Here is a 26879-nt window from a genome sequence, read left to right on the forward strand (position 1 = left end):
GTATATTAACTAAATTTGATCCTCATCAGACTTTTATGAGGTAGGTAAGGTATGCCACTTCCATAATACGGACAAAGAAACTGAGGCTCCAAGAGGTGAAGTCACCTGCCCAGTGTTACAAAGCTAGTAGGTGATACAACCTGGATTCTGACCACCCTGCTACTCTGCTTCTTTAAAGAGAGTGAGAAGGGGGCTGAGATGCCCCCTTTATTGGCCAGTAATAGATGGGCCGAATGAGGTGCGTATAGGGCAAGGGGCATCTTGCATCAGATAACTATCCTCTGCTGCTGACTGTCCATGGACAGAAGGTGAGGAACCGAATTCAATTCCTCATCCCGGTGACCCTCTGTATCCAGTCCTTGTTGTGGAAGATGTAGGAATACACTCCGTAACGGTCCTTCTTTCCGCAGTCCACACCCCAGGACACCGTGCCCACTAGGTACCATTGGCCTCTCTCTGTATCCAAGGTCGCCATGGGCCCTCCAGAGTCACCCGCACAGGCATCCTTCCCGCCTAGAGGAAGAAGTGAGGCAGGTTAAAGTGTCTCCTTCCCTAGCCCCAAATCCAGAGAAGCTGCCTTCTCTCCACAACTGCCTTGTAGTTCAGAGAATCAGGCACCAGGGGGCGCAGTAGACCATTGGACCCAGACCTGGACTCTCAGCTGTTGTGGGTCAGACCTCCTCAGACCTCAGTGATTTTAATAAGTGCAGGTTAGGACTCTCTCATTTCATAAGGCAAGAGCTGGGCTGGGAGAAAGGAATTATGGAAATTCCTTACTTAGCCCCCTTCTCTCCGATGCAGTTTCTTCAGTGGAATCCTTCCTCTCATGACCGTCCTCCCTCTCCCCCACCTCACTCCTCCCTTTACGCCGCTACTCAACCTGCCAGCTCCAAGGTCTCCAGTCCTTCCACTGCCAGGCTCGGCTCCCCTCCCTGGCTGGTGGTGCCCTGTTGTACGTCGGCCTCTTGACTTACCTTCCTTCTCCCCAGCACAGATCATGTCTCTGGTCACTTTCCTCTTCAGTGGGGTATAGGCCTCCTGGCAGATGTGGTGGTCAACAACTGGGATTTCGATCTGGAACACAAGGCCACTGTCGGTCCCCACCCCTGGCTGAGGAGCCCTGCTGCTCTGACACCTCTAGAGCTGACTCATCCCCATCCCCTTCCTGGATGAGCCTGGGTCTGCCTTAGGCCTGGCCTCACAAACTACCTATGGTACAGGTGAAGGAACACTGAATGCAGAATCAGGAGATCCATGTTCTGGTACAGTCTTAGTCATGAACTTGCTGTGTGACCTTGCGCAGGTCATTTGCCCTTTCTGGGCCTCAGTTTTCTCATCTGTAAAATGGAGATAATAATACTTGCCTAGCACATGTATTATCTCAAATATGGCAGTGTATGCAAAACCTATGGGCAGTCTTCTTTTCCTCACTCTTCCCATTATTGGTTGTGGGACCTGGGGCACGTAGCCTTCATCACTGTTTTCTCAGATCTCTGAGACTCTGTTTCCTTATCCGAATAATGGGAGTCACAATATTTGACATACTAATCACATAGAGTTGTTGCGCAAAGAGGAGATGAATGAGCAGATATTCTGTAAACTACAAACACTGCATAAATAGTAGGTGGTGTAGGGTTAGTGAGGCTCACCTTGCAGCAAGCATTCACTTACGTTCTCCCCCACCACAGTGTGAGCCTCCAGACACTCGGTCTGTATGTTGTCCATTTCTATCTCACACAGCTTGGAACGTGGTCAGTACTCAGGAAATGTTATTTTGAATTGAGGTGATACATTGATACATAAAGTAAGGTATTGTGATTATTATTGCCCTTGATTCAGCTTGGGGGTAAACATTGGAATGGATGTCTAGAATAAAAAGAGGAAACATATGAGTCTCATTCAGCCAAACCAAGAACTGAATGGGTCACACCGCCCCCAAAAGCACAACTCCTGTTGGCCCTTGCTGGGAGGGGACCAGAGGCATTCAGGTCTCTTTGGGGCCATGGCCTTCCCAGAGAAGTGGGGAGAGGAAGTCAGGCAGGGTGGTCGTGAGCACATGTCCTCGGCAAGCTGCTGAGTGCCTGACTGACCTCTGTCCATCGCTCGTGCATCATTTAAGTGTCACTTCCTCTGGGAAGCCCTTCTGTGCCCCTAAGACAAGGTCAGGGCCCCTGCTGTACATTCCGGAGCATCCTGCACCTCTTCCTCATTCCACTGATCACACTGATAACTGCTTTCTGTCTATCCCACCTGACTGTAAGCCCAAGGAGGCCAGGGGCCAGATCTGTCCTCTTACCTCCCAGCATACCTAGTAGTTAATACAATGTCTGGTACACGGGAGGCACCGAATAAACACTCTAGAGTTAATGATTGAAGGGCTAAATTGTTGTTGCCAATCCAGAATTTTAAAGTACGCTAAAATAATGCATGTTGAAGGGTTTAGAGACTAGCTGTGGCAGTCCTAGAACCTGGTAATGTCCGAGCCAGGCAGCTCCTGGAGGACATCTAGCGTTGCCCCTGACTTTGCAGCTTGAGATACTACACTGCGGTCTAGAGAGGCAAGATGACTCGTTTAAGATCTTGCAGCAGGTTACTAGGAGCCAGGACTTGGAGCCATGGCTCCTTACTCCTGGTTCAGTGTTCTTTTCTGATATGACAAGAATGTAAACTTCTAAATGCAACAGTCAAGTTCATTGCTGCAAGGACTGCAGCTCTCAAGGCCCATTCCTTGGCCCATTCTTGGTTACTCTGTTATGTGACTCTTCATGATGTATATAGATGGATCACCTTTGGGGGTGTCCAAGCCGGCTGTTTTCTGGAAGAATTTCCATAAATTGAGACTTTAATAAGCTACAGAAACATTAAGCAATGTTTAGAGACTAGAGCCCTATGACATGTAGAACAAACAGATCAAACTAGTTGGGATTCAGTCTCATTTAACTTTGAAGGTGAGTTTGGGCCCCTGGTACCTCTCTCACCCACCACCTGCCGAAGCCTCTAACCCCCTAAGGGGCACTATGGTGCAGAAAGGTCTAATGCAGGGCAGAGGTGTCACCCTCTGAAGGGTATACATTGAACTTCACCTCCATCAGGGTCTCCGGGAACCTTTGCAAGAACTGCTTCCCCCAGCCACTGACGATGACCATGGCCCCTGGAGGAGAGAAGACACAGTGAGAGCAGAGAGGCTGTCTGTGGGGTTTTCAGAGGGTGGCATCTTGCAGCCCCATCATCCTCTGCCTGTGGAGGAAGGGCTGAGTTTGCCCCCTCAGAGAATGGCAGCATGGTGGGGAGGAAGACTGCTGGGTTGGAGGTTACCCACGACAGAGGTTTAGGCATTTGTTTCTATGAGACGTTAGCTGGTTTATTTGTTTAGTTGCCTGTTCTCTCCCACTCCCAACTAGCTTGGAACCTAGACCCCATGAGAGCAGTAATCTCATCTATCTTATTCGGCGCTGTATCGCCATGCCTACAGCAGTGCTGACACATAGTAGGTGCTCAATAAATAACTGAATAAATACAAAGTCCAGCTTAGCCCACAATATGCTATGTTCCCTCCCCTTCTGAGCCTCAGTTTCTCCATCCATAAAATGAAGAGGCTGGACTTGGTATTCTCTAAAACCTCTCCCAGCTCTGATATTCTAGAAGTCTATGAAGTTGGCAGATCTCGAGGCAGTGTGGAAATGGGTTGAGCACTGATAGAACACTTATCTCTTCATTTGTAAAAGAGCCTGGATACTGAAAACAACATTGGGCTTTAAGTTGGAAGATCTGAATTCTATCCCCAGATCTACTTCTTACAAGCTGAATCTTGGGTAAGTCACTGTACCTTGCTGAGCCTGTTTTCTCATCTGGAAAATGGGACAATACCACCTCACAAGGTTTTTATAAGTAGTACATAAATTAATTAATGTAAATCAAGTGGCACATGGTAGGCGCATGGCATCTGATGAATCAGAGCCATGCCTGTACCTTTCCTGTTGGCTTACTTCCCCTGAATACTTCTCAGGTTCCATTCAGCCATTTTAAAAAATAACTTCTTTGAACTAAAGGAGGTGATCTGTGACATGGCACCACTGAATTTAGAACAGGATGAAACAAAAGCCAACTGCCCTGGGTTGGACTCTCACTCTGTATTGGATATGTTTGATTATTATTTCATTTAAACATCACAACCACCCATGGGATATTATCCCCAGTGTAGAGGGAAGGGCCTTGAGGTTAGGCAACTTCCTCGAGGTCACCCAACTAGGAAATGGCAGCATGGGGATTTGAGCCTGTGCTGGTGATTAAGCTATTGTCTCTCAGCTCCAAACGTACCCTTCTACGCTCTGCTTCGTGATGCTGCGAATGAGACTCTGAAGTGGCAGATCTGCTTTGTCAGGGGCGTTCCTGAAAATAGGGGGCACTTCCAGGAAGGCTTGCCATTCCTGTTGGCATCACCCTAGCAATGGTTCCTCACCCCAGCAGCGGCGGTTGGTTCCAGCTATTCTCCCTGGCACCATCAGCACAGGGCCTCTTTTGCAGCGTCTGAGTTCCTGCTTCACAGGCCCCTGTCAAGCTTCTAGGTTCTATACCTCCAACTTCTTCTCTTTGTTTCTCCAGCCCCAGGAGTGGTGGTTTCTTCCTGCAGGTGCTATCTCTATTATCTCAGCATCCCCCTTTACTTCTCCAGTCCTCCAATACCCTATATTAAATTCTCTCTGATATAATAACTGGTCTGGTTTCTGTTTTCCTATCTGGACCCTGACTGATATGGTGCTTGCAGTACTGATCAAGCCTGCCTGTTTACCTTGGAACCAGTTTTGACTCAGCTGTTTTAGGGGAGGCAGCTGAGGAATCACACAGACATGGTCAGCTGGCTCAGTTGGCACCAGAGCCCGAGCAATGCTGGAGAAGAAGGCTCTATGGAGGCACCAGGTGCTCTGCAGAGGTGGAATCACAGGTGGGGGTGGTACCTTCCTGCGATGGCCCCTGGGGCAGACAGATGGGCATCACAAAGTCATTCAGCACCGGGCTCTTCAACAGCTCCACCAGAGCCATGTCATTCTCAAATGTGTTGGGGTTATACAGGGGATGGAGGAAGATTTGTTTGACGTTGAGACTCTGTTCATTCTCATCTGACCGGTACCTCCAATGCTTGCCTGGGCAAGAAGAAGGCATGTGAGGCATGAGGGCAATGCAAGCTTAGAGGATAAGGTCACACCTTGTTTCCTGTCAGCCCCTGTCCCATTCAGCCCATGTTCCCAGCCTTAACCCTTATACTGCCCTTCATCTACCTTTTTCAAGGCATCCCATCCTACCTGCCCTTCTCCACATATTCTCATGGCTCTGACCTCTGTCTTTCTTCATGACCTGATCCCATTGCCTTATAATACTCATTCCAGTGCCCATTGCCATATGTCCAAGCCTTCCTTGCCTGGGTCATGTGTTGCCTCCCTCCATGAAACCTCTCAGAGTCTTGAGTTAGATTCTTCAATTAGAAATCTCTTCCCTACGAACTCCCATGCCCTTTATCTGTTCCTCTCCTATAGAACTTACTGCTTCCTACTTTATATTCGAGGTCTCTGTGCTCATATTCTATTCCTTCATTAGACTCTAAGTCCCTGTGGGCAGGAACTTGTGTAGTTAGATCCTGGCATAGTGTCAGGACATAAAATATGTGGTGAACTAAACTGAATCAGCTGGTGGTCTTGATTTTACAAAGGAGAGGGGAAGCTTGGATTGTTTGTGTATGATCCATTTGAAACCATGGATTCACAGAAGCCTGAAGCATTTTTGGAAATTATCCAGATGGGTCTCTTTACTATAAAAACTGAGGCTTCACCTTCAGTGACCTGCTCATGGTCCCACCACCTGAGAATCACAGCCTTGGGCTTAGATGCAGGTCCCTGGCCTCCAGTCCTGACTCTTCCTTCATCCCAGGCACCTTCCCTGATGATTGAGTGAGTGAGTGGACACACCCCATCCCCAGAACCACAGCTGGCTGCAGGAATCACCTTGCTCCGCACTCACCCATGATGATTTTGAAGGCAGAGGGGCTGAGCAAGTCCAAGCCATGTAGGGTTGCCTCCTCTGAATCCAGCAGTTGGTGAAGGCAGTGAGCCGCGGTCACAATCCATTTGGAGCCTGAGAACAGAATTGTACACACACTGTCCTCACGGCCCCATCCTGCTTCCCACAGTCTCAAGCTGAGGGCTTTCAGACCTCTCCTCTCCATGGCACCCCGCTCCCTTGCATTTCACAGCCCCAAGGCAGAAACTCATATGATCCTAATCTGAAAATGGGGAGTCGAATCTGTGATTTCATCTGCCTTATCCAACCTAGGCCAAAACTGAATGTTTTAAAGATGATTTCAGGTCTCCCTTAAACCCATGGGGTTGGTGAGCTCCGGACAGCCCAAGGTGTCCACAAGAAACTTCTTGCTCACTGGCTGCCCCTCAGGCCTTGCTGCTCAAGGTGTGGTCCCTGGACCAGTAGCCTCAACCTCACCTGGGAGCTTCTTGGAAATGCAGACTCTGAGGCCCCACCATACGTCTACTGAATCAGAATCTGCATTCAGTAGTAAAATCTGAGGATTTTAATAAGATCTCCAAGTAATTTCTATGCATGTTAAAGTTTGGAAAGCACTGTTGTACGTGGTTCTTCTCAACTTTGGGTGCACATTTAGAATCACCTGGGGAATTAAAAACAAACAAGCAAACAAATCACCAAAAATAGTACCTGGGGGCTTTCCCTGGTGGTGCAGTGGTTGAGAATCTGCCTGCCAATGCAGGAGACACGGGTTCGAGCCCTGGTCTGGGAAGATCCCACATGCCGCGGAGCAACTAGGCCCGTGAGCCACAACTACTGAGCCTGCGCGTCTGGAGCCTGTGCTCCGCAACAAGAGAGGCCACAATAGTGAGAGGCCCGCGCACCGCGATGAAGAGTGGCCCCCACTTGCCACAACTAGAGAAAGCCCTCGCACAGATACGAAGACCCAACACAGCCAAAAATAAATAAATAAATAAATAAATAAAATTTAAAAAAAAAAAAAAAAAATAGTACCTGGGCCTGAAGCCAGACCATCTATGTCATGGGAGTGAGGCGCAGGTACAAATACACTTTAAAAGTGCCCCCAGATGATTCTACTGCCCCCAGGGCTGAGAACCACTGCTCTGATCCAAACCTCTCATTTTGTAGACATGGATTCTGAGGCCTGGAGGAGAGCAAGGATGTCTAGGGCAACTCTGCAGGTTGGTGGCAGGGCCAGGGCCAGACCCTGGGTCTCCTGATGGTCAGCTGAGCACATCTCTTACATCTTGGCTGTCTCTTTCCCTTGATGGACAGGTTCCTGCCCTTTGCTCAATATAGGGTCAGGCTTCGGTTCATCCTTAAGGTGGAACAGATGACAAACCCATAAATAGCTGAGCCCAGAGACATGCTGGGTTGAGCCAAGCAGAAAGAAAGGCACCAGGGCTTTGGGGTGGGGTATCAGGGCCACGTACAGAGTCCAGGGCAGAGTCCCTTTCTGGAGCAGGTCCCAGGCTCCACTGGGCCCTCTCAGGAGCAGCTATGTTCTCTGGCTACTGGCTTCTGGATAGAGCTCCGCACAGGCCACCCTCTTTTCCCTGGTGGCATTTTTGATACCTGTCCACAGCCAGGGGCTGTTGGCTAATTTTCTAGGTAGGTAAAGTGGGATGAGGTACCCAGATCAGGGAGCGTGCCTTGGAGCGGGGCTCTGGGCCATTTAGATGAACCTAGGATATGCAGTGGTGAGTCCAAAGACATGGCTTTGCCTCGCAGCTCTGCAAATACTGAGTCCCTGAGCCAGAACTCAGGCTTTAGGGTGGGCACTGAGCGGGAGCTTTCTGTCTGTCCCTCAGCTCCTTCCCTGCTTCCTCTGCCCTCTCCTGCCTTTCCCTCCCTCTAAAAAACTAGACAACAGAGGAGGAGAGAGATTCTAGACAAGGAGAGCTGTGGGGAGGGCTGAGTAAGTCAGATCTTGTAACTTGGCTGAGGGTAGAGAAGTGGGAATAAACACTCAGTAGACACAAGTGAGTGCTGAACATCATTGAACTGAAACACTCAAGGCTTCAGAAAACGAATCTAACTCTTAAAACCGTGGGCAGTAATCCATCTATTTACTCACATTCTAAGAAAACCAGAAACGTCTTTGCTCCCTTCTGCTCTCCCTGCCGGCTCCTCCCCTCTCTCTGCTTCTCTTCTGATGCTTTCTTTTCTGGGTCCTCCCTGCTTTTCTATGCCTTTCACAATTCTCTCTCTCTCTCTGTCTCGTCTCATGCCCCACCAGTTTCTCTTCCTCTGGTTGTATTTGCTTCCTTTCATTTTCCCCTTAATTTCTCTTCCCTTCCCTCTCTAGTTCTCTCATACGCCCTCTGTCTCTCTGTCTCTTTCTCTGTCTTTGTCCTTGTCCTTCTAACCCCTCTCTCTGTCTCTCTGCCCCTTCTCATTCTTGGTCCTCTCCCCTGCCTGTTCCCCACTGGGCTCCCCTTTAACCTGTGCTCACTCTCCGTGCCCCTTTGGGAGGCCCCATAGGGTGAGACCACTCATCTTTGTGTTTGTGGGAATATAAGGATCAGACCCTCTGCTGGGTCACCATCTCACATATCTCGGGATGTCCAGACTGCAGTCTCACCAGAGCCTGCGCCTCCTCTCGGGGATCCCGGTCTGGGAGCTGTCCTCACCTGAGTGTACCCTGGAGGAGGAGGGTGGGTCAGGGCGAGGCGAGACCAGCAGCCCCAGAGCTGCCCAGGCAGAAATGGACCCATCCATGCCTTCTTCCTCTGTGATAGGGTCAGGGGGACTCTAGATTGCTATTAATTTTTATTATGATGTCAGAGCTGGGATGGACCTTAGATCATTTGGACTAAACAGGCAGGAAGAGCCATCAATCATTTCTTCCCTGCCTTTGCTCCCACTCCCAATTACGTTCAGTCCATTACAAAATTCTGACAATCCTATTTCTCAATGGCTTTGAATCTGCTTCGTTTCTATTCCTCATCCCCTGTCCTTTTTCTGAGGCTAATGACTTCCCTCCCCACTACTGCACTATAGCTGCCTCACTGGACTCTTGGCTTCCAGATTCACCCTTCTTTCAATCCATGCTGTCTCAGGAGAGAACTTTCCAGAACATGCTTATAAACCTGGAGCAGCATTCAAGATAAGATCTAAATTCCCAAGCACGGCATTCAAGGCTTTGTAAATCTCCCTTCTCTGACTCCTCCAGGGTGGGTTTCCTGGTTCCCCCTGGTCCCACGGCGCTGGCACACCCTCACTTTGAGCTGCATGTAAGTGCCTTGTGTTGTAATCCATGTTTAAGGGTCTGACTCCCTCACCCTTCTCAGTGCCAGAGAGTGACCAGGGCTTGGGAAGTGTTGTTGGCTGAAGGAGCCAGCTAGAACAGAACACATGTCTCCTGGCTCCAGCTAAGGTTTCTTTCTACCACTTTGTACTTCTGGGTCCTGCTACTACTGTGGAAGATTCTCAGTGAAGAAATCTTGTCAGTCTCCAGGAAGAGGGTCAGGTCCCTTTCCTTCTACCCTACCCTCTAATCCTGGGTTCCCCACCCCTTCCACCTTCTCCTTACCTAAAAGGGAGCCCCCGCAGAAGGGCTGCCCATTCAGGTGCGACAGCATGGCAATCCATGGAGTGGTGCCCTTCTGAGCTGGGCGTCCATTGAAGATCCTGGCCATCAGATTCCGGGAGAACTTGGGGATCCCACACACTGCAGCCAAGGGAGGGAGGACAGATCACACTGTGGGCTCCATCTTGCCCTTTGCCAGAGCTACTAGCACATCACCCTCTGTTAGGAACATCTGTTATTTTTGATTTCCCAGCATCCATTGCTCCTTTCAGTAACAGCACCCCAATTTTCCTCTGGGGCCCACTCTTCCCCCATTTCTTGTCCATATAGCCTGAGTTGCAATGATCTTACCTCTGGTTCTAGGGGTAGGAATGTGACCCAGACCTGACTAATGAAAGCCTCTTATACTCTGGTCACAGCGATTGCTCAGAGATGGGAATGTAACCCTGGCCAGGCCAATGAAAGCCTGCCTTGGGAATTTTGCTAGAAGGTCCTTCTCTGCTGGGGTTGCTAAGCTGCTGGCTATAAGCCCAGATTTGCCAAAGATCACTTCATAGAAAGTTTGTAGAAAAACTTGCTACTAATGGAAAAACCAAACCAAACCAAACCAAAAGACATCCTCCTCTCCATCTGCTCCCTCTGTAAACTTTCTTCTCTTCAGAACTAATTCTGGGCTTTGGATCTCCTCACTTCCAGACTTTTGGGGACCTGGCTTTGAGGATTCGCACCCCTCTCCTCTGTCTTGCATCTCTCCTTTGTCTATGCCTCCAAAACATGATCAAGACCTCTCATCCTAAAAATCAAATTTCCATTTTCCCTGATTCTCATTCATTCCACAGTCTCTCCCTCTCCTCTCTTCCATAGTCAAGCTTCTGGAAAGAGGAGTTGACACCCAGTATCCACATCCTTCCCTGTCCTTTGGAGGTGGATTCAAAAGAAGAAAGTGCCATGCTCCACACAAACTTGGACATAAAGTGGCCATTTGAATATTTAATAGATCTGTAATCATAGATGGAGATAGAATGACTCTGGGCCCATAACTGGAACTTTAAAGATGATATTTACATGTATAGGAGAACACTATTTCTGAAATTTTATCTCACGTATTCTTCATCTCTAGGAAATCTCCTCGCCTTGTGGCTGCCCGCTGTTAAAGCTGGAGCATCTGTTATTTTAGGTGAGGCTGGATACAGCTTTGACTTTTGGAAGAGCAAAGCAGAAGCCAAAGTCTGGAAATACAAACCCATTTGAAGAGTCAGACTCTGTGGTAAGAATAAAAGATTTGTAGGTTTCAAGGAAGCAAAACCTGGAGAACTGAGCATATAAACCACAGAGAAGGGAGGATGTAAGGGCAGTGTGCTATCTCAGGAAAGAGATAAAAACCTAGGAGAAGCCTGGAGAGAGAAAGAGAAGGAGGGAGGGTGTGGGAGGGAGGGGGAAAGAGAGAGAGAGAGAAGAGGGAAAGAAGCAGGAGAAGAAAGAGGTGGTGGAGGAGGAAGAGGAGGAGGATTAAGGACGAGGAGGATAAAGTAAGAGGGAGGGAGGGTAAGGACTTCAGCACGAGCGCGGGCCTGCTCCCTGGATCCTCTCTCAGAGTTGACAGTAGAGACCGGGTCCCAGCACCCAGGGAAGTCCAGCCTGGAAGCGTCCTCTGGGCTGTCCTGGGTCATTTGCACTGTTGATCACTTTATCCTTCTTGACACGTTCCCTCCTTGGCTTCTGAAGCTCCTCTCTTCCTGTGTTTCTGATTCCTCTTTCTTGTCTCTTTCTTGGGGTTTCTCTTCTCCTCTCCATGCCGTCCATGCTCGTGTTTCCCTTTTTGAGTCCTCAGCCCCCTTTTCTTTTCTCTTCCAGTAGATAATGCCATCTCCTCCCATGCCGTCATACCATTTAGACCCTGATGAATTTCAGATCAGTGTCTCTAATCTGCCCTTTCCTCTGAACTGATCCTTACGTCTCCAGCTGGATTGCACATAAACTCCTCAAGCACAGAAAACCCAAGTCCCGGTCTCCACCCTTCACCACCCATCTGTCTTCCCTTTGTTATTCCAGATGTCTGTTAACGTCTGCACGGACTGCATCCTCGTTGCCTCCCTCTTCTTCAACACCCGTATTTAATCAGCCACTAAACTGGTAAAAAAAAGTCACCAGAAGAAGCAGAGAGTAATGTCACAATGTGCTCTCCATGCAACCTCATGACACCTGTGTCTCAATATGTCACAACATAAAGTCCAAATATCTAGAGGAAAGTAAAACTCTGAAATGTAATAGAATACAAGACATGATAATCTTTGAAATCAGCTACATATAAAGTATAAGGCATAATGTAAGATTCTTTTAGCTCTCAATAGTGTAAAGAGCATGACAGTTTCATTATGACACAAACCCCAAACAAAGGCAAACTAGGAGCGCATTGTATGGGGAGCCCTCACTGACAGATTAGCTTGTGTCACTCCACACCTCTGTGTCTGCACTATTTCACACGATGCCTCCTCACCAAGCCCTGCCCAATACACTACTTAGACGTTTTCAAACTCCCTCACGCCCACATCTGCAGTGTCACGCCCACATCTGCAGTGTCACGCCCTAGGTCCCGGGGGTTTTCACCACCTCTCTCCAGAATGGTTGCTGCAGTTTCCCAACCGCTCTCTCTAGCTCGGTCCTTCCCCCCACCCCTCCACTCTTCACAGCATGCTGCTCGAGCTCCAACCTGCTGATTCAGAATTTCCCATGGGTGAGACCCAGGAACCTGCATTCCTAACAAGCACCCCAGGTGATACTGATATACCCAAAACCAGAGAACCACTGGTTACAGGACAGAGCACAAACACAGAATGACCTTCGAGGCTCTGTCCGCCTTCCCCTCATCCCCTCTGCCCCCACTCTACTCAGGGCACACTTTCCTGCTTGATCTCTGTCCCCTCTCCCCTTCTCTCCCATCTCCCAGTGCGTTCTTTGTAACCTCTCTGCAAAGCTATCCAGATCCTCTTCAGCTGTATGAACCTCCCCCTCCTTAAGTTCCCGAAGTACTGCCATCTCCACTCCTCTAATGACGCTAATTCCCTTTGCCTGTGTGAGACCTAGGTGCACACGGTCTTGCCTTGCATGCTCATTCGAGCTCTTTGAACTCAAGGAATTAAATGGCAGGCACTTCCGTGATGGAACGGGCAGCCTTCGAGAGGACACATGTCCAGAACCAACTCCATTCCTCATCACCCTTACTTGGAAGATGTCCAGGTGACAAAAATTGTACTTTTCCTGCAATGGGAGAGATTTTGTCTTAATGAGGGGCCAGGTTTTCTTCAAAAAGTCAAAACAAACAAACATCAACAATAAGCAAACCCCAAAACAAAGGCTGTTGGTTATCCACAGAGGGTTTATTTCCACTTTAGTCCCCTGACGGGAGAAACGGAGTGCAGAGGAAACTTACAGAGGAGTGAAGCTTGTGATATAAAATATACAAAATACAGTATCCTCTACATGCACTGTTCATACACATAGGAGTGTGCTTCCAGGACCCGACTGGAAAAGTGGACGCTTCCCAATTGCTCCCTTGGAATCCCTCTCAGGGCTTCTTCTTTCTCTGATGGAGAGTCCCCAGGAGAGCGAGCCTGGGGAGAAGGAGGATGATCAGCCCCGTGAGGGCCAGGGAGAGGCTGCTGGCATTGGAAGCACCGAACGCTGGAGCTGGAAGGACCCCGAGGGGGATCTGATGCCTTCCTTTTACAGATGGGGAAACTGAGGCCCAGAGAGGGAAAGTGACTTGTCAAAGGTTACACAGCCAGTTGGGGGCAGAGCTGGGGCTAGAACCCAGGACTCCGGGCTCTCCCTCTCTTCTCACTGTCTTTCACGGGCAAGTCCCTGCTTCTCTTGGCTCTGGCTCCTGGAAATTGGAGGACTGGATCTCTCTGGACATCCACGCTGGGTGTGTTCTCTGTAGAGCTCAGACCGCAGACACGCTGGGCAGTCTGGTGGGATTGGGTCACTCCTATGTCCTGAGCCCTCCTTCTTCTGTTTCCCTGTCCAGAGGCACAGCGGAGCATGGTGTGAGCCTTCTCTTTCTCCAAACAATCCAGTTGAGTCTTCACGCCCGAGGCTGAGGCTCAGGTAGCCTTTTCAGATGACACATTTCAAGGCTGGAAGGTTGCTTCGTGCTCGCCTGGAGTGTCAGGTGTGGACACCCCTGTGGTCAGCTGGTATTCGGGAGTGATGTATGGGTCCCAGTGATGTGTTCTGAGTTGTTGGTAGGAATTTAACGGGGTTGGGGAGTCTCCCGCTGCCCTTCTCCTCCCTCCAGTCACCACAGAGCTCCCCAGCTTTCTCTTTGTCCTTTGAAATTCCTTTAACAGGGAACAGAAGGGATAAGGCTTGGACTGCAAGAAGTTTTGGGAGAGAAAACCCAGGGACAAAAGTACCACAAGGCATTACACTCGGAGACAGGGGCCTCGAGGTGTCATCCCTGTCTCCCCAAACCTGAGGAGTTTTCTGCTAGAACGTACCCAGAGGGCAAAGCTGGGAGAATACACGGACTTAGCTCAAGGCAAGGAAACATTTTCTAACAGTCAGGTCCAAGCTCAGTTACGCCAAGAGTGAGACCAGGACCACTGGGTTTGACAAATGACTAGGAGTGAACGAGGCCCCTGGGGTAAGCAGTCGGGAGAGGAGTAGGGGGGTACTGGCCCCAGTCTAGCTCCTTCACTGTACTGCGGGGAGAAGGAGGCCTGGAGAGGGGAGGGGACTCGCCCGGGGCCAGCGACCCAGGTCTCCTGTGCAGGGCCTTTTTCCTGTACCACACTGCTGCCTCTCAGGGTCCCAGGGGCTGTCTTGGGAGGGTGGGAGCAGCGTGGTCCATCCCACCGGTCACGTGAGTAACATGGAGCGTGCCGTGTTTGGGAGCGTGCGGTGCAGCCTCGCTCGGGCTGGCCAGGGCAGGCGCCCCGAGGGCGTCAGGCAGCTCACCGCTCCACCTGGAGCTCCCCCAGGCCCCGCGGGGAGCCTATCTGCCCCCACACCCAGTCCACGTAGTTGGAGACCTTGGTGTAGACCCCGTACACCTGCTTGCTGCCACATTCTTCGGGGCCCCCCCAGGACACCAGGCCTTGGGCCACCCAGCGCTGGCTCGAGTCGTCGAGGACGACAAAGGCGCCACCGCTGTCCCCCAGGCACGTGTCCTTGCCACCCTCGTAGTAGCCGGCACAGAACATGTTCTCTGTGACGCTGTAGTTGCCTGACCGGGACTCGTAGCTAGTCTTGCACTCGGCGTGCGGCACCACGGGTAACTTGACGTACTGCAGGACGTCTGACAAGGTCCGCGTGCCACTGCTGATGATCTCGTCCACCGTCACGTTAGGATTGGAGATGCCCCAACCAGCTACCAGCCCCAGCATGTGGGGTGCCGGGCCTTCGGGCTCGGGCCGCGGCAGGCACACGGGCATGATGTGAGGCCCCAGGGGCACGGGCTCCCGCAGCTGCACCAGAGCGATGTCGTGGTTGTAGTTCTGGATGTCGAAGTCCGGGTGGAGCACCACTCGGGCGGCCGAGCTGTTGACAGCCTCCGATTTGTCCCGCACGTCGTGCAGGCCCAGGTAGACGGTGACGTGCTCCTTGGAGACCGGTGTCACCGTGTTGTCTCGGCGCTGGGAGCGCAGCACGTGGGCTGCCGTGAGGATCCAGGACTCAGAGAGCAGGGCCCCGCTCCCAAACCACTTGTCATTGGGCACCCTTGAGGTGTCCTCCACCACGATCAGGGCCTGCCATGGGAAGAGGCCGGGCTCTGCATTCCGGCCCCCGATGATCCGCTTGACCAGGTTTGGCAGGGAGCGGGAGGGCTGACCACACACTGTAAGGAGAAGGAGGGGGCGGGGACAAGAGACAGAGACGGGTCAGGTCAGCCAGGCGGAAAGACCCTCTGAAAGAAATGCACATCTCACCCACTGTAGATTATGCCACCACGGACCCTACTCTACATAACAGAGCCATGCTAGCCTGGGGAAGCTCCGAGTGGGGTCATCTTTGGCCTAAGTCTTTCTAGTCTGGCCCATCTGTAGTTGGACCCTTCTGTAGCCAGGGCCGTCTATGGACCAGACCTTTTTATATGTGGGCCTTCACCATCCTGAACCATTCCAGCCAAGATCACTTGTGGCCTGGATCATCTTTAGCCAGGACTATCTCTAGCAGTGGTCACTTTGCCCCTTTCTTCCCTAGAAAGCCATCTCAGAACCCAGATGTGGTCCATGCTGTAGGTACTTAGAAAACTTCTGAAAACCACAGGTCAATGGCTTTGAGAGACGGAAGGAAATTAAAATACTGTCTAGCAGGTCACAGCAAACACTGGACCGGGAACTGAGACACCTGGGGCCTTGAACTGGCTTTTCTCGCCTCTGTCCTGTGTTACTCTGGGTAAGGAAATTTCCTTCTCTGGATTTCAATTTTCGATCTGCTAAATAAGGCAGTTGGTCAATATGATCTCCAAGGATCCTTTAAATTCCAAATTCCTTTGATTTTTATTTCATTTGCCCTGGTCACCCCCGTTTTATAGGTGAGTAGAACTCTCCAGAGGTTAAATGACTAGCCCAAAGTCACATTGCTATTAAGTTGAGTAGCAGGGCTTAACTAGATTCTAAGATGAATGTCTTAGCCCTGTATCCCACAGTGCCTCATTACATATAAAGATTTTCTTCTCTGGCCTAAAGGACACATGATGTGAAGGGATGCCCAGGGCATCCAAGGTTAGGGAAAGGTGGCATAATCTACAAGCAATGATGCATAGGCTCAGCTCTACCCATCATTGCACCCGGGAACCCCGTAGTACCTTCAGGGAAAGAAGAAAGGTCTGATCAAACTTCGTTCTACTGAGTTGTACCCCGAGCATGCACATGCACCACCAGCCTCCTGTAGCCAAACGCCTTTGGCCCATGAGCAGAGGGTCTTCAGAACCAGCCCCCCGCTGCCTAAGAACAAGCTCCCAAGGGCCCCTCCCAGCAGGGTGCTTAGGTCTGGGGGCTAAGACTGGTATGAGCGTGGACCTCCTCCTGGTTGCAAATTGCCAGGCTACACCCCTTGGCCTGGAATACTTTCAGCAGTCCTTTAAAGACCAAGGAGCATTTGAGTTTTCTTGGCAACTCTGAGAGGTCAGGCTTCCAGCAACCTAATGCTTTTCAGATGCTCTTCTTCTGGATGCCAAATGCTTCTTACGTGATCCTGAGGCACCCTGCTGTTCACCCCAGGCCAGACGTGAGCTGGTTTTTGCTAACTGTCTGTGGCAGGCCTTTCAGAGCTGAAGGCCAGACTCCCAATTATAAGCAGCAGCCTACAAAGTGACTTCTCCAGGCAGGTCTGTGACTGGCCCTGCAAAACAGCTCATTGAGTGCTCATAGGCCCTCATCTGGTGAGGGACATGTCTGTGGCTCAGTCCATGGTCACAGCAAAGCCAGCACTGAATGGTGCCTTTTTCCCACGAAGATGCCAGTGGCATACTCCAGGTCACAGAGTGTCTGAGTGGGGGAAGCTTGGAGAACAGCTAATTTACAGATGGAAAACTTGAGGTTCAAAGAAGGCAAGTGACATACTCAAAGTCATTAGTGGCAGAGCCAGAAATGGAGCCTGTTTCTTTGGACTCTGGCTTCATTTTTTTCCACTAAAGTCTGTTTTTCTTCTTGATATGCTCTTGTCCTTTCAAGAGGTTGAATGATGCAGCAAGCCTTTGAGAGTGCTCATTGAAATGGGGCCATTCTTTTAGGCTGCTACCGTTCTCCATCCAGTCTTTCCTGAGGCAAAGGATTCACCTTGAAATACTAGAGCTTCAGCTGTGCTGAAGTCAGATTTGGGCTCTAGAAGACTGGAGGTACTGAGGGAGGGCCCTAAAAACAGAAATGTGATATTCGAGAACTCTGGGTTCATGAGGATGGCACAGTCACGAACAGCTCAGCATTGCTTGTGTCGACATCAAAAGTCTTGGGTCCATCTTCCAGTTCTGCCTCTAACTTTTTGTAGGTAACCCTGGATGAATCATTACACCTCCCTGATCCTTAGTTTTCTCATGTGTAAAATAAGGGGCAAATAATATTTTCTTAACAGTTTTCTTGGAAAGGTGGGATATTATGATGCCAGATGAAATGGCTTTCTCCATTCTGGCTTACCTTTGGGTTCAATCTCAGTGTTTTAGTGGGGGAGAATTTAGAATTCTCTGGCCTGGTCCAGTGATACACAATGTTCTGCTCAATACCAGGTGTTAAAAGAATTTCATGACTCATTGTATCCAAGATGCTTTGTATGAATCTAGAGGACGATGACCATTAAGAGTCATAGAATGTCAGGGATCACCTGGTCCTGCTCCCTCGCTTCTGAGGTATGAAATCCTAGCCCCAGAGAGGTGAGGTTACCTACCAAAGCTTGCAATTAGGAAAAGACAACAGTGGGACCAAGACCCGGGCCCATGACTCCCAGCTCAGTGCCTCCTCCCCTTCTAGACACCGCAACATGGCTGCCTGGGATGGAATCCACCTGCAGTGCCGTTTTCTTTGGCCCCCCTAGTATTTTAGCAAAATGGAGGTTTGGCCTCCAGTTTGCCAGAGCTCCACCATTCCCCATCTTCTCTGAGGCTTCTCCAGCCGTGGCCCCTGGGTGTGCTCCTGGCTAAGCCTACCTGAGATGATGGGGATCAGCGGAGTGTGGACGGGTTGGCCTTTCCCCTGTTTCAGCTCCTCACGAATTCTTTGCGTTCTTTCTTAGACTTAAAGCCCTCTTAAGTGAAGTCTTCCTAACCAGTCCCCATCCCTTTACTCCCAGACAACTACATGCAGGAATTTCTTCCTTCTCTGGGAACTCGTAGCAGCTGTGATGGCCAGGGACATTTCCTATTACCACAACGTTCTTTGTTCGTTTTAAAGCGGGGTCAGTAGACAGGCTTGGGGGAGGTAGCAGTCACTAAGACTTGAGCGCATTGCTCTTTGGAAGAACTTGTTGCTCTGTCCTATGGTCATTTGGTATTTGTCTGATTTCCACCTCCTCTGAAACACAGTGAGTGCTTGAGGACAAGGTGTCTACTTTCTCACTTTTCCTGGTGCACAGCCAGTGCAAACACCAACTGTGTGGGATGAAAAACCTGGTGGGAAGGGTGCAGAACTGCAGAGAGAAGAGGCAAGAAGTCTCCTGGTGTGACAGAACAGGTTGAACATAGAGGCTGGTTGGTTTGAGAAGATGTGAGGCTAGGCTTTTCTGACCTTTGACCTTCTGACGTTATCTCTTAAAAATCAACCGAAGCATCATGACCCCCCCCACCCCTTACTCCATTAACAGCCAGAGCACCTGTGGCCCGAGGGCCTGGCGTGGGAGACCTTGAGGCAGAGAACTTGAGGGTGAGGTACCTGGCAGGCAGGTGGGCTGGCTTCTCCCCAGGACTTCATTCATCCAGACTCCTTGAGCAGAACACGTATATACATCTGGGAGAGGGAGAAAAGGTTGAAGAAGAAGAACATAGGTGATTTATAACACATGGAAAATAGATCCGGGTTTTTAACTCCTCTGCTGTGGATCATTGCAAGTCTTCCAAAGAGTCTTTCTGATGCCGTTCTCTCTGAGCCAGTCCTGTCTGCAACTTGAAGCATCTTTCTAAACTGGGAATCGTTTCATCTCTGCTCAAAATCACAATAGCTCCCCACTGGCCTCAAAAATAAACAGGATGCTCTTCAGTACAGTGTCCAAGGCTCTGAGCAATCTGACTCCTGCCTGTCAAGGCCCCGCCCAGCCCCTGGAAGGCACCTCTCATCATTAGTCACACAGCTCTCTGTGGCGCACTTCCCCTGCCCCCGCTTCTCCACTTAACAAACCCTTTCATAAACCACACTTGTGCCCACCATCTCATGAGGCTTACGCTAGCTCTGTGAGCACTACCGCTATTCCCCTTCTGGAAGGAGGACTTGGAGGCTTTGAGAAATTAGGAGAATTTTCTTAATGCTAGTCTGTGGTGGAAGCAGAACTGACTGGCCTTCGCATCTCCTTGAGGGTTCCTTCTCTGCCAGAGGCTGTATGTCTGTGTGGGTACGAGGATGTCATGCAGCCTAACTCGGGGTGCAGGCCTGAGGCAGGGAGAGTTGAGGCATGTCTCCAAGGGTTTCTCTTCCCAATTCCTCCCAAACCATGACCAACAGACTGGCTGTTTCAGCCCCCAGCCTAACCCTGAGACCTGAAGCGTGCGAGGAGGGAGTGGGCTGGTTTAGCGTGGAAGGCTCACCTGTGATACTGTGCAGCATCTTGTAGTAGGGCTGCTGGCAGGAGTATCTGATCTCAGATTTGTATGTGGTAAGGTTGTTTCTGGTGGAAAATGTGACCAGCCCGTTTTCCAGCTCTGCCGGGGCTCCACAGTCCACAACTGAGAGAGAAGAGAGTGAGACCCCTCAATCACCCCTTCCTCTTCTTCTTGGGGCCATCTGGTGCATGTCTCATACGATGTGCAGCTTGTACACTGCACACAACTCCAGAGAGCAACGTTATAGGCTATGCAAATGGTGGCCCTGCATTTGGGGTCTCTCCCATCTATGAGTACTGTGTGGTCAACTCACCTGGCCTGGTGTCAATTCCAGGGCAGGGGCAGGTCTGCTGAGATTCAAGCAGATCCCAGTCTTCTCCCCACCAGGGCCCTTTCCTTGACTTCCAGTTCTATTGTGCAATCCTCTTATCCTCTTCTGTCCAAGCATGAAGCCCATGTCTCAGTGAGAAAATTCTGGCTCACATGAACCAAAGAACCTTCAGTTCTTCCAGACCCAACCACATGCTGAGTAAGAGCAATTATTGTGCTCACTTTGGAGCTTGGCATAAAAACAAACAAACAAAAAGAAACCCAGCTCCTGCATGAGTACACAGCCGCACCCTGCTGGCTCTCTGCAGGCACAGAAGGCAGAAGGGGGGTCAGGAGGAACCAACTTTTAGTCTTCACCTACTCATTTTCTCTGGTTGTCGGTGGCTGGACATTGGGGCTGGCTGTAGGGCAAGACCAAAGATGCCTGCTCCTCGGAGGTGGTCTTAGGAGAGCTTGCCAGTCCAGCCAAGTCTTAGGGGAGGCGCCAGCACGAGTCTGCCAGGAGCCAGGTCGGGGGCTGAGGACCCAATTTGTCTATGTCTCTTCAGGGGCCTTTGTTAGAAGATGGTGCTCATTTCTAAGGAAATCCTCATCTTAGTTCAAACAGCCTCTGCCAGAATTGAAGAATCCCAGAGGACTGAGAACTTCGCAGGTGGAAAGGAACCTGAAGTCAGGCAACCTAGAACATGATCTTTACCTACAGATGAGCCCAGAGGGGAGACTTGACTGGTCTAAGGTCACAGAGTGAGTTATAGTCAGAGAACTAGACCTGACCTTAAACTCAGTGTTTTTTTAAGTAAACCAGACTCACGGTCCTTAGGATCTGTTTTCTAGTGACAGCAGCCTGTAATCAATATTAGCTGGGTAATGGTGGACATTAGCTGTCCATCTTCTGATAATTTCAGAGGATCATATTCTAAAGCCAGAGTTTCCCTCCTCCTGAATTTTACCTGGTCACCTCGGGAAACAGAGATAGGGGCAATTTACCTCTGAGACGCTATTCAGAAGTTGTGATTTTTAAATTTGGGACTCCAAATTTATACTTTTGATTGAACAGAGAGTTATCTAACTGAAAATACAGAGGATTCTCTAAGACCCTTCAGGGTGGAGGAGAGGGATGAAGCATGGGAGTAAAAGCAGGTAGGTACCTCCTGTCTACAAGGAAGGCAAACGCCAAGAGAACTGGCTAGTGTTCTTTCCTGGCCTCCAATCCCCCTGGACAAATCGCTCCCATTTGTTTTGATCTCCCAAAGGTAGAGACACCCTTCTACTCTGAGGAGAAAGCATGTAAGGGTCAGCACTATGATAACAAGAGGCAATGCTATTTACTATCTAAAGCTATAAACAATTTTAAAAGTATTTTCCTGCAGAGTCTCTAAGCAGATTTTTCTTCCTTTTTTAGGAAATACCATTGATTAGTGCCTGGATCTTTGTATTACTCTTGAGTCCCTTAACTTCGGTCTAGCAATTTATTTTGCCCAAATTATCCTCAAGACCTAATACCTAGTTCTGGGTGGAGGATTCCAGGGTCAGTCGTAGACATGGCTAGGTGGTCAGGCCATTGAGAGCCTGTACGCAGCCAGCACCGGTGCAGAGAGGTTGTCTGGATGGAGGGCCTGCTTTCACTTTACTCCAGAGAAGTAACTTTGCCCGCTGATGAAGCTGGTTTTACAACCAGACACAGGGGGTGACAGATAGTGGAAAATAGAGGGTCATTTCAGCTTGGGTATAGTGAGTGGGGAAGAGGTGAACCTTTTCCCCAAGTCTACACTGGCAGGCAAAGAGCCATGTGTCTCTGGGACCTAGAGACAGCTTCCCTTTCGGAAGGCCCTTTGAGTTCTGCCTGCCACAATCCAAGATGCTAGATCCAGACCCTGCTTCCTCAGTTAGTCCATCTTCTTTGCTTGGGAAAGGGTCTCATCATCTTCTCTAAAGTGTGTCTGGCCACTTCCACACTCTGGGATCAAAACGCTCTTTCTTTCCCCTTTCCTCTGGCCTCCCATTCTCATCAGTCTCTGGGTTGGGTTGTGCCACCCACACCCTGTCTCCACTGTCACTCTTCCTGCCATTTACTTTCCTTCAGACATGTCTTTCTTGACCTGCCGCCCTGAGGATACATTGACACAGTCTTGGGGCTTCCTAGGGAACCACACACAATCAGCTCACCTGGGCCTCAGGTCCCAGGGATGCCCCTGACCTGCCCCACCCCACCTTCATCTTCGTCTCTCCTGTGGTGCCCTTGCACTCCAGCGTCACACACCCCTCACTGTGCTGCTGCTTTCCCTACACAGGAAATCCTGTGGTTCATGCTCTGGCCGCCCTCCAGGCCTTGATCGAACATCGCTGCTTCTGGAAAGGCTTTTCTCATTCTTCTAATTGGATAGGGCTGCTTCCTCATTTCTCCTTGCATGGCCCTTTAGTCACTGCTCTCTGAGGCATGTATCTTAAGTTGCCTGGTACTGCAATTATTTGGGTTTATATCATATCTTCTGTCTAAATTACGATCCCCTCTCTCACATTGAGTACGAGACCTGTTATACTTGGTGGTCTTAAAAATATTGATTCAACTGATGCTTATCTTTAGTGATTGCCCCATCTCCTCTCTCAAGGGTACCCTTGACCTAGGATGGTGCTGCAGTCTCCGGACCATTCATTGTCCGACTTTGCAGGATTCTGCCTTCATCAAGAGGCCATTCAATCAGCAAATAGACTGAGCAGTCACAGTGTAATGCAGGGGTGCCCTGATATGTCTACCCAGATTTCGTTCAGGCTGAAGCAGAGATTCCCACCCTCCACAGCCCTTTCTTTCTCATTATTTATGACCCATTGATGTCCCATGGCACCAGAGCTGAGGACTGCTGCTTTCAAGCGTGATACCTATCTTTTGAAAAACTTGAATTAGGGAATTTTCAGAAATGCAAAGTTTGTAAACCTCCGAGGAAAGATCTTCTGATGATGGAATTTCAGCCCTGTGTTAGGTATAGGTGGAAGAGAAACTCCTGGGCATGAGAATAGGTCTAGGTTTCCTAAAAATCCATGCTATATGAGTTACTGTTAGTTTCACCTACTCATGGTTGTTAAGAAAGTAGCAATGGGGACAAATATTAAAGTCATAAAGCCACAGGCATTCTGGCCCATTTAAACTTGAAGTGTGGAGTGGAAATCAGGGCCCACTTTGACCTGGTCCAGCTAAGACCATGTGAATGTCTCTAGAATGAAAGCCATTTTTCCTTTGAGAAGAGTATAGTCCACTTAGAAGTGCTAAAAAAAAAAAATCTCCCATTATCTTTTCATTATCTTTTCAGCATAATGTTTGTATGATGGGTGAACCCTCAAAAGGAGAGTTGTTATATACGCCGCGGTTTCAGCTGCTTAGGCCTGTGTTGCCTTGTTCAGCATCCATTCTAATCCGCACTGAAATGGGAAGTGGAGTGTTGGCAGGATGGGGAGGGATGGAGGAGCTCTGGGACCCAGGGGTCTTGTGAGTGGTCCATTCCTGGATGTCTGCACTGTGTGGGGTCCCGCCATTCACTCTGCCACTTGCTCTGACTCAGGTTCGCTCTCCACATCCATTTCCGTTTCTGCCACCATGATGAAGATCAAAGAGGGGTCAGGAGGTAAAGAGAAAGGAAGCAGAGAGAAGGAGGGAGAGAGAAAAAGAAGAGAAAGAAAAATTAGCAAGCAAAGCAGAAACAGTTTCTGCAGGAAATACAGAAATCACTCCACCAGAATCGATTAAGAATGCATAGTGTAGGTACAGCCAGTGTGAAGGACAGCTTGGGATTGTGGAATGCGTACCATTCTGAGAATTTGCACAGTCATAAATCCTGGCTCATGGCAATGATAACATTCTGCCCGTGGAGCAAGCTTTGCATTCATCTGGTCCAAAACCTCATTTGGCAGATGGCATCAGAGTGGAGCAGGACTTGTTTGGGGTCACCCAGCAGGGCCAGAACCACAGCCCATAATTCCCACTTCCTGTTTTGGTGCAAGTTTCTTCACTGCACACGCACACTTCCTGTCTGTTCCCAACCCCTTTCCCCACAGTCCCTGGGGACTCACAACTTCTCAGTCTTTTTTGTCTTTTTTGCATCTCGCCTAGGACCCAGCACATGCCTGGGACAAAAGTACTCAATAAGTACCTACTCAGTGAACAAGCAGAGATGCCGGGTGTGTCTGAGAGGGGAGTCTAATAGTCCTGACTCAGGCTATGCTGGGAGAACCAGGCCATATTAGGGAGGAAAAATTCCTCTTTTCTTTAGTACAAAATGACAGCATACCTTTGTATACTAGCATACGTCACATAAAAGAGCACCAGCAGATACATTAGTGCCTTACTCTATCAATAAAAAGTGTGTGTTTCATCAGGGAAAAAAAATTATTACCAACGTTTCCTACTTTCCAAGAGTATGAATGAGAGAAACCAAACCTCTTCCTATGAGGGGGTTGGGTAGGGGAAAGAAACAAGCTTTTACTGAGCTTTTACTTATTCCTGGTGCTCCATGGGTATGATACATACATTAACTCAGTCCACAGAACAATCAAGAATGCAGGAAACTCAGGCCAAATGAGTCTCAGTCAACTGCTCATGCCTATTTAACTGGTGGAGTCTGGCTTTGAATCTAGAACTTCCTGTCTCCAAAGCAACATTCTGTCCTCTCTACCCCTCATCCTCTGCCTTGTCCTTCAGAGCGCCTCCTTGTCCTGTTCTGCAAAGTGCTTCACCCAGAACTTAGTCACAGCACCACACACGAGCCACGTGTTGGAGGAGGTGGCAGACGTGTGTGTTGGCATTTAGTTCTTCAATGCCTGGGCCTTGTCTTTTCCATCTGAAGTCCCTGTGGACCTCTGCACAGGCGTCCAGTAAATGTCTGTTGAGACCTTTTGTTGCAGCCATAAAGTGCACCCATTTCCCACACTGGGCTCCAGCCTCTTCATCATATAGAAAAGAAAATTGAAAACAAGCACTTTCTGCTCCAAAATTATGCCTGGGATTTGCCTCAAGGGAGCACCACCCTGACAGTGTCCCCTTGGGGCCGTGGGAGTGGATCTGCCTGCCTACTGGACCCGAGCCATTTAGTAGAAGGGAAGAGGACAACACTCTAAAGTTTATATGAGGTCATGAAATGGGGCTGGGTAGGACCCACCCTAATTCTTGACTTCTCACCTCTCCATTCGAAAATATATCCTCCTTCCCTCCCTCCCTCTTTTCTCCTTCCCTCTCTGTCGTCAGGCCTCCTCTCATCACCGTTGCCACAGATAAGTTTTCTAAAATTGTGGTCCTTACAAGTCTTGCATTGAAATCACCTGGTTAGGGGCAGAGGGCGTGGTGGTTGGTGATTTGTATTTTTACAAAGCTCACTAGGTGATTTATATGGATTACATTATTTCCGAGCCAGTGGGATATATTCTAGAATGTTAAAGCTAATCCAAAATCTTTATAGCTGAGGTGAAGGATCTTGTCCCTGGTCACAGCGTGGGTTAGGAGCAGAGCCAAGGCAAGAACTCCGGGTCCCAAGAACCAGTGCAGAACTGGACCCCCTGCTTCACGTAGGTTCACTGTGTTGACCACACAGCCCTTCCTGCACGGCCCCAGCTCATGAGCTGTCCCAGGAGACAGTGGATATAGCTGATGGCCACGTAAAGACTGGAAAGGTCACTGGGCTCTGGGCACCAGTGCCAAAATAGTTTCCTGAGTTAGCAATTGCCAGAGCTAGTTTCGAACCTGGAAACAAGCTATTCCTTTAGCAAATTTGGCAACCTGTATGCAGGCAGAGGTAAAACTAGTATTTAGAAAACAAACTGGGACCCACAAGGTCCTTTTGGAATTCTAACATCTTATTGCTGAAAGAAACATTAATAAACTTTTGTCCAACCCCCATGTGTCTGTGGAATTCCCCCCTAACCCGCTCAGAGTGTATCTGCCAGGACTCCCCCCTTGTGTGGGCTCTGCTCGGATCCCACCCGTGCTGGGGAGCTCATGATCCTTATAATCAACCGATGGTGTGTTCTTACTTTTACAGGTGGGAATCTTGTTACTCCATGTCCCATCCTTCAGACACTCGATCTGGAACGTGTCCATCTCCACATTATCCTGGGAAGAAACATGAAGAAGGTATGGGAAGAAGGAGGAGGGGTGGGGTTTGTGGGTTTTCCCCAGTGAAAGCAGCTCGAACAGCAAAGGTGGCTGCCCTCCCCTGAGCTTTCCCAACCGTGGGCCTCCAAGGGCTTGAAGCTAAGGGGAAGACAGATGCTGAATTCCTATCCCCCCGCTCCTACGCTGGAGACAGGCCAGGACTGCGTGCAACAAGGGGTCCGGGAGGCTGTCCCTGAAGGGAAACCTGGACCCGTGACTCCTTCAGAGCAGCGGCTCTCACACCTGAGTGAGCAGCAGTACCCCTGAGCCCCGAGGGCTTTTGCACAGGTCCCTGGGCCCTTCTGAGTCAGTGGGTCTGGCCTGGGGACCACAGCCTTGCATTTCTAACAAGTGCTGTGCTGATGCCGTGGGGTCCTCACTTGGATTATCGTTCCCCGAGAGCAGCGGTCCACTAGCTTGGCTCACATCAGACTCACCCGGGCAACTTAACAGAGAACAGTCACTGGGCCCCGCCCCAGAGATTCTGCTTGAATTGATCCAGGTGGGGCTGGGAGGTGATTTTTTTTTTTTTTTTTTTCTTTTTTTTGTTGTTGTTGTTTTTAAGTTAACCATGGGGTTCCTAG

At 49.7% G+C, this 26879-nt stretch overlaps 1 protein-coding gene across 4 annotated transcripts in view; it reads right to left on the reverse strand.

Moving 5' to 3' along the window:
• Positions 1-886: 886 nt before the first annotated feature.
• The window catches only part of MASP1 (MBL associated serine protease 1), a gene marked incomplete at its 5' end in the record, with an annotated part of 59790 nt that continues 33797 nt past the window's right edge, over positions 887-26879 (reverse strand). For 2 of the 4 annotated variants that reach the window (XM_082461457.1, XM_082461456.1), the window contains 4 exons: positions 12940-15422; positions 18949-19023; positions 19815-19952; positions 26175-26253. In XM_082461457.1, the coding sequence (XP_082317583.1) occupies positions 14539-15422; positions 18949-19023; positions 19815-19952; positions 26175-26253 (1176 nt within the window). In that variant the 3' untranslated portion in view covers positions 12940-14538. Of the gene's footprint in view, positions 1867-3083; positions 3152-6012; positions 6127-9586; positions 9725-12939; positions 15423-18948; positions 19024-19814; positions 19953-23039; positions 23741-26174; positions 26254-26879 lie in introns of those variants that run through there. The other 2 variants (XM_082461459.1, XM_082461458.1) reach the window with 2 other exon arrangements.

This window comes from Balaenoptera physalus (assembly GCF_965194825.1).
Source record: "Balaenoptera physalus genome assembly, chromosome: 4".
Taxonomy (NCBI): Eukaryota; Metazoa; Chordata; class Mammalia; order Artiodactyla; family Balaenopteridae; genus Balaenoptera; species Balaenoptera physalus.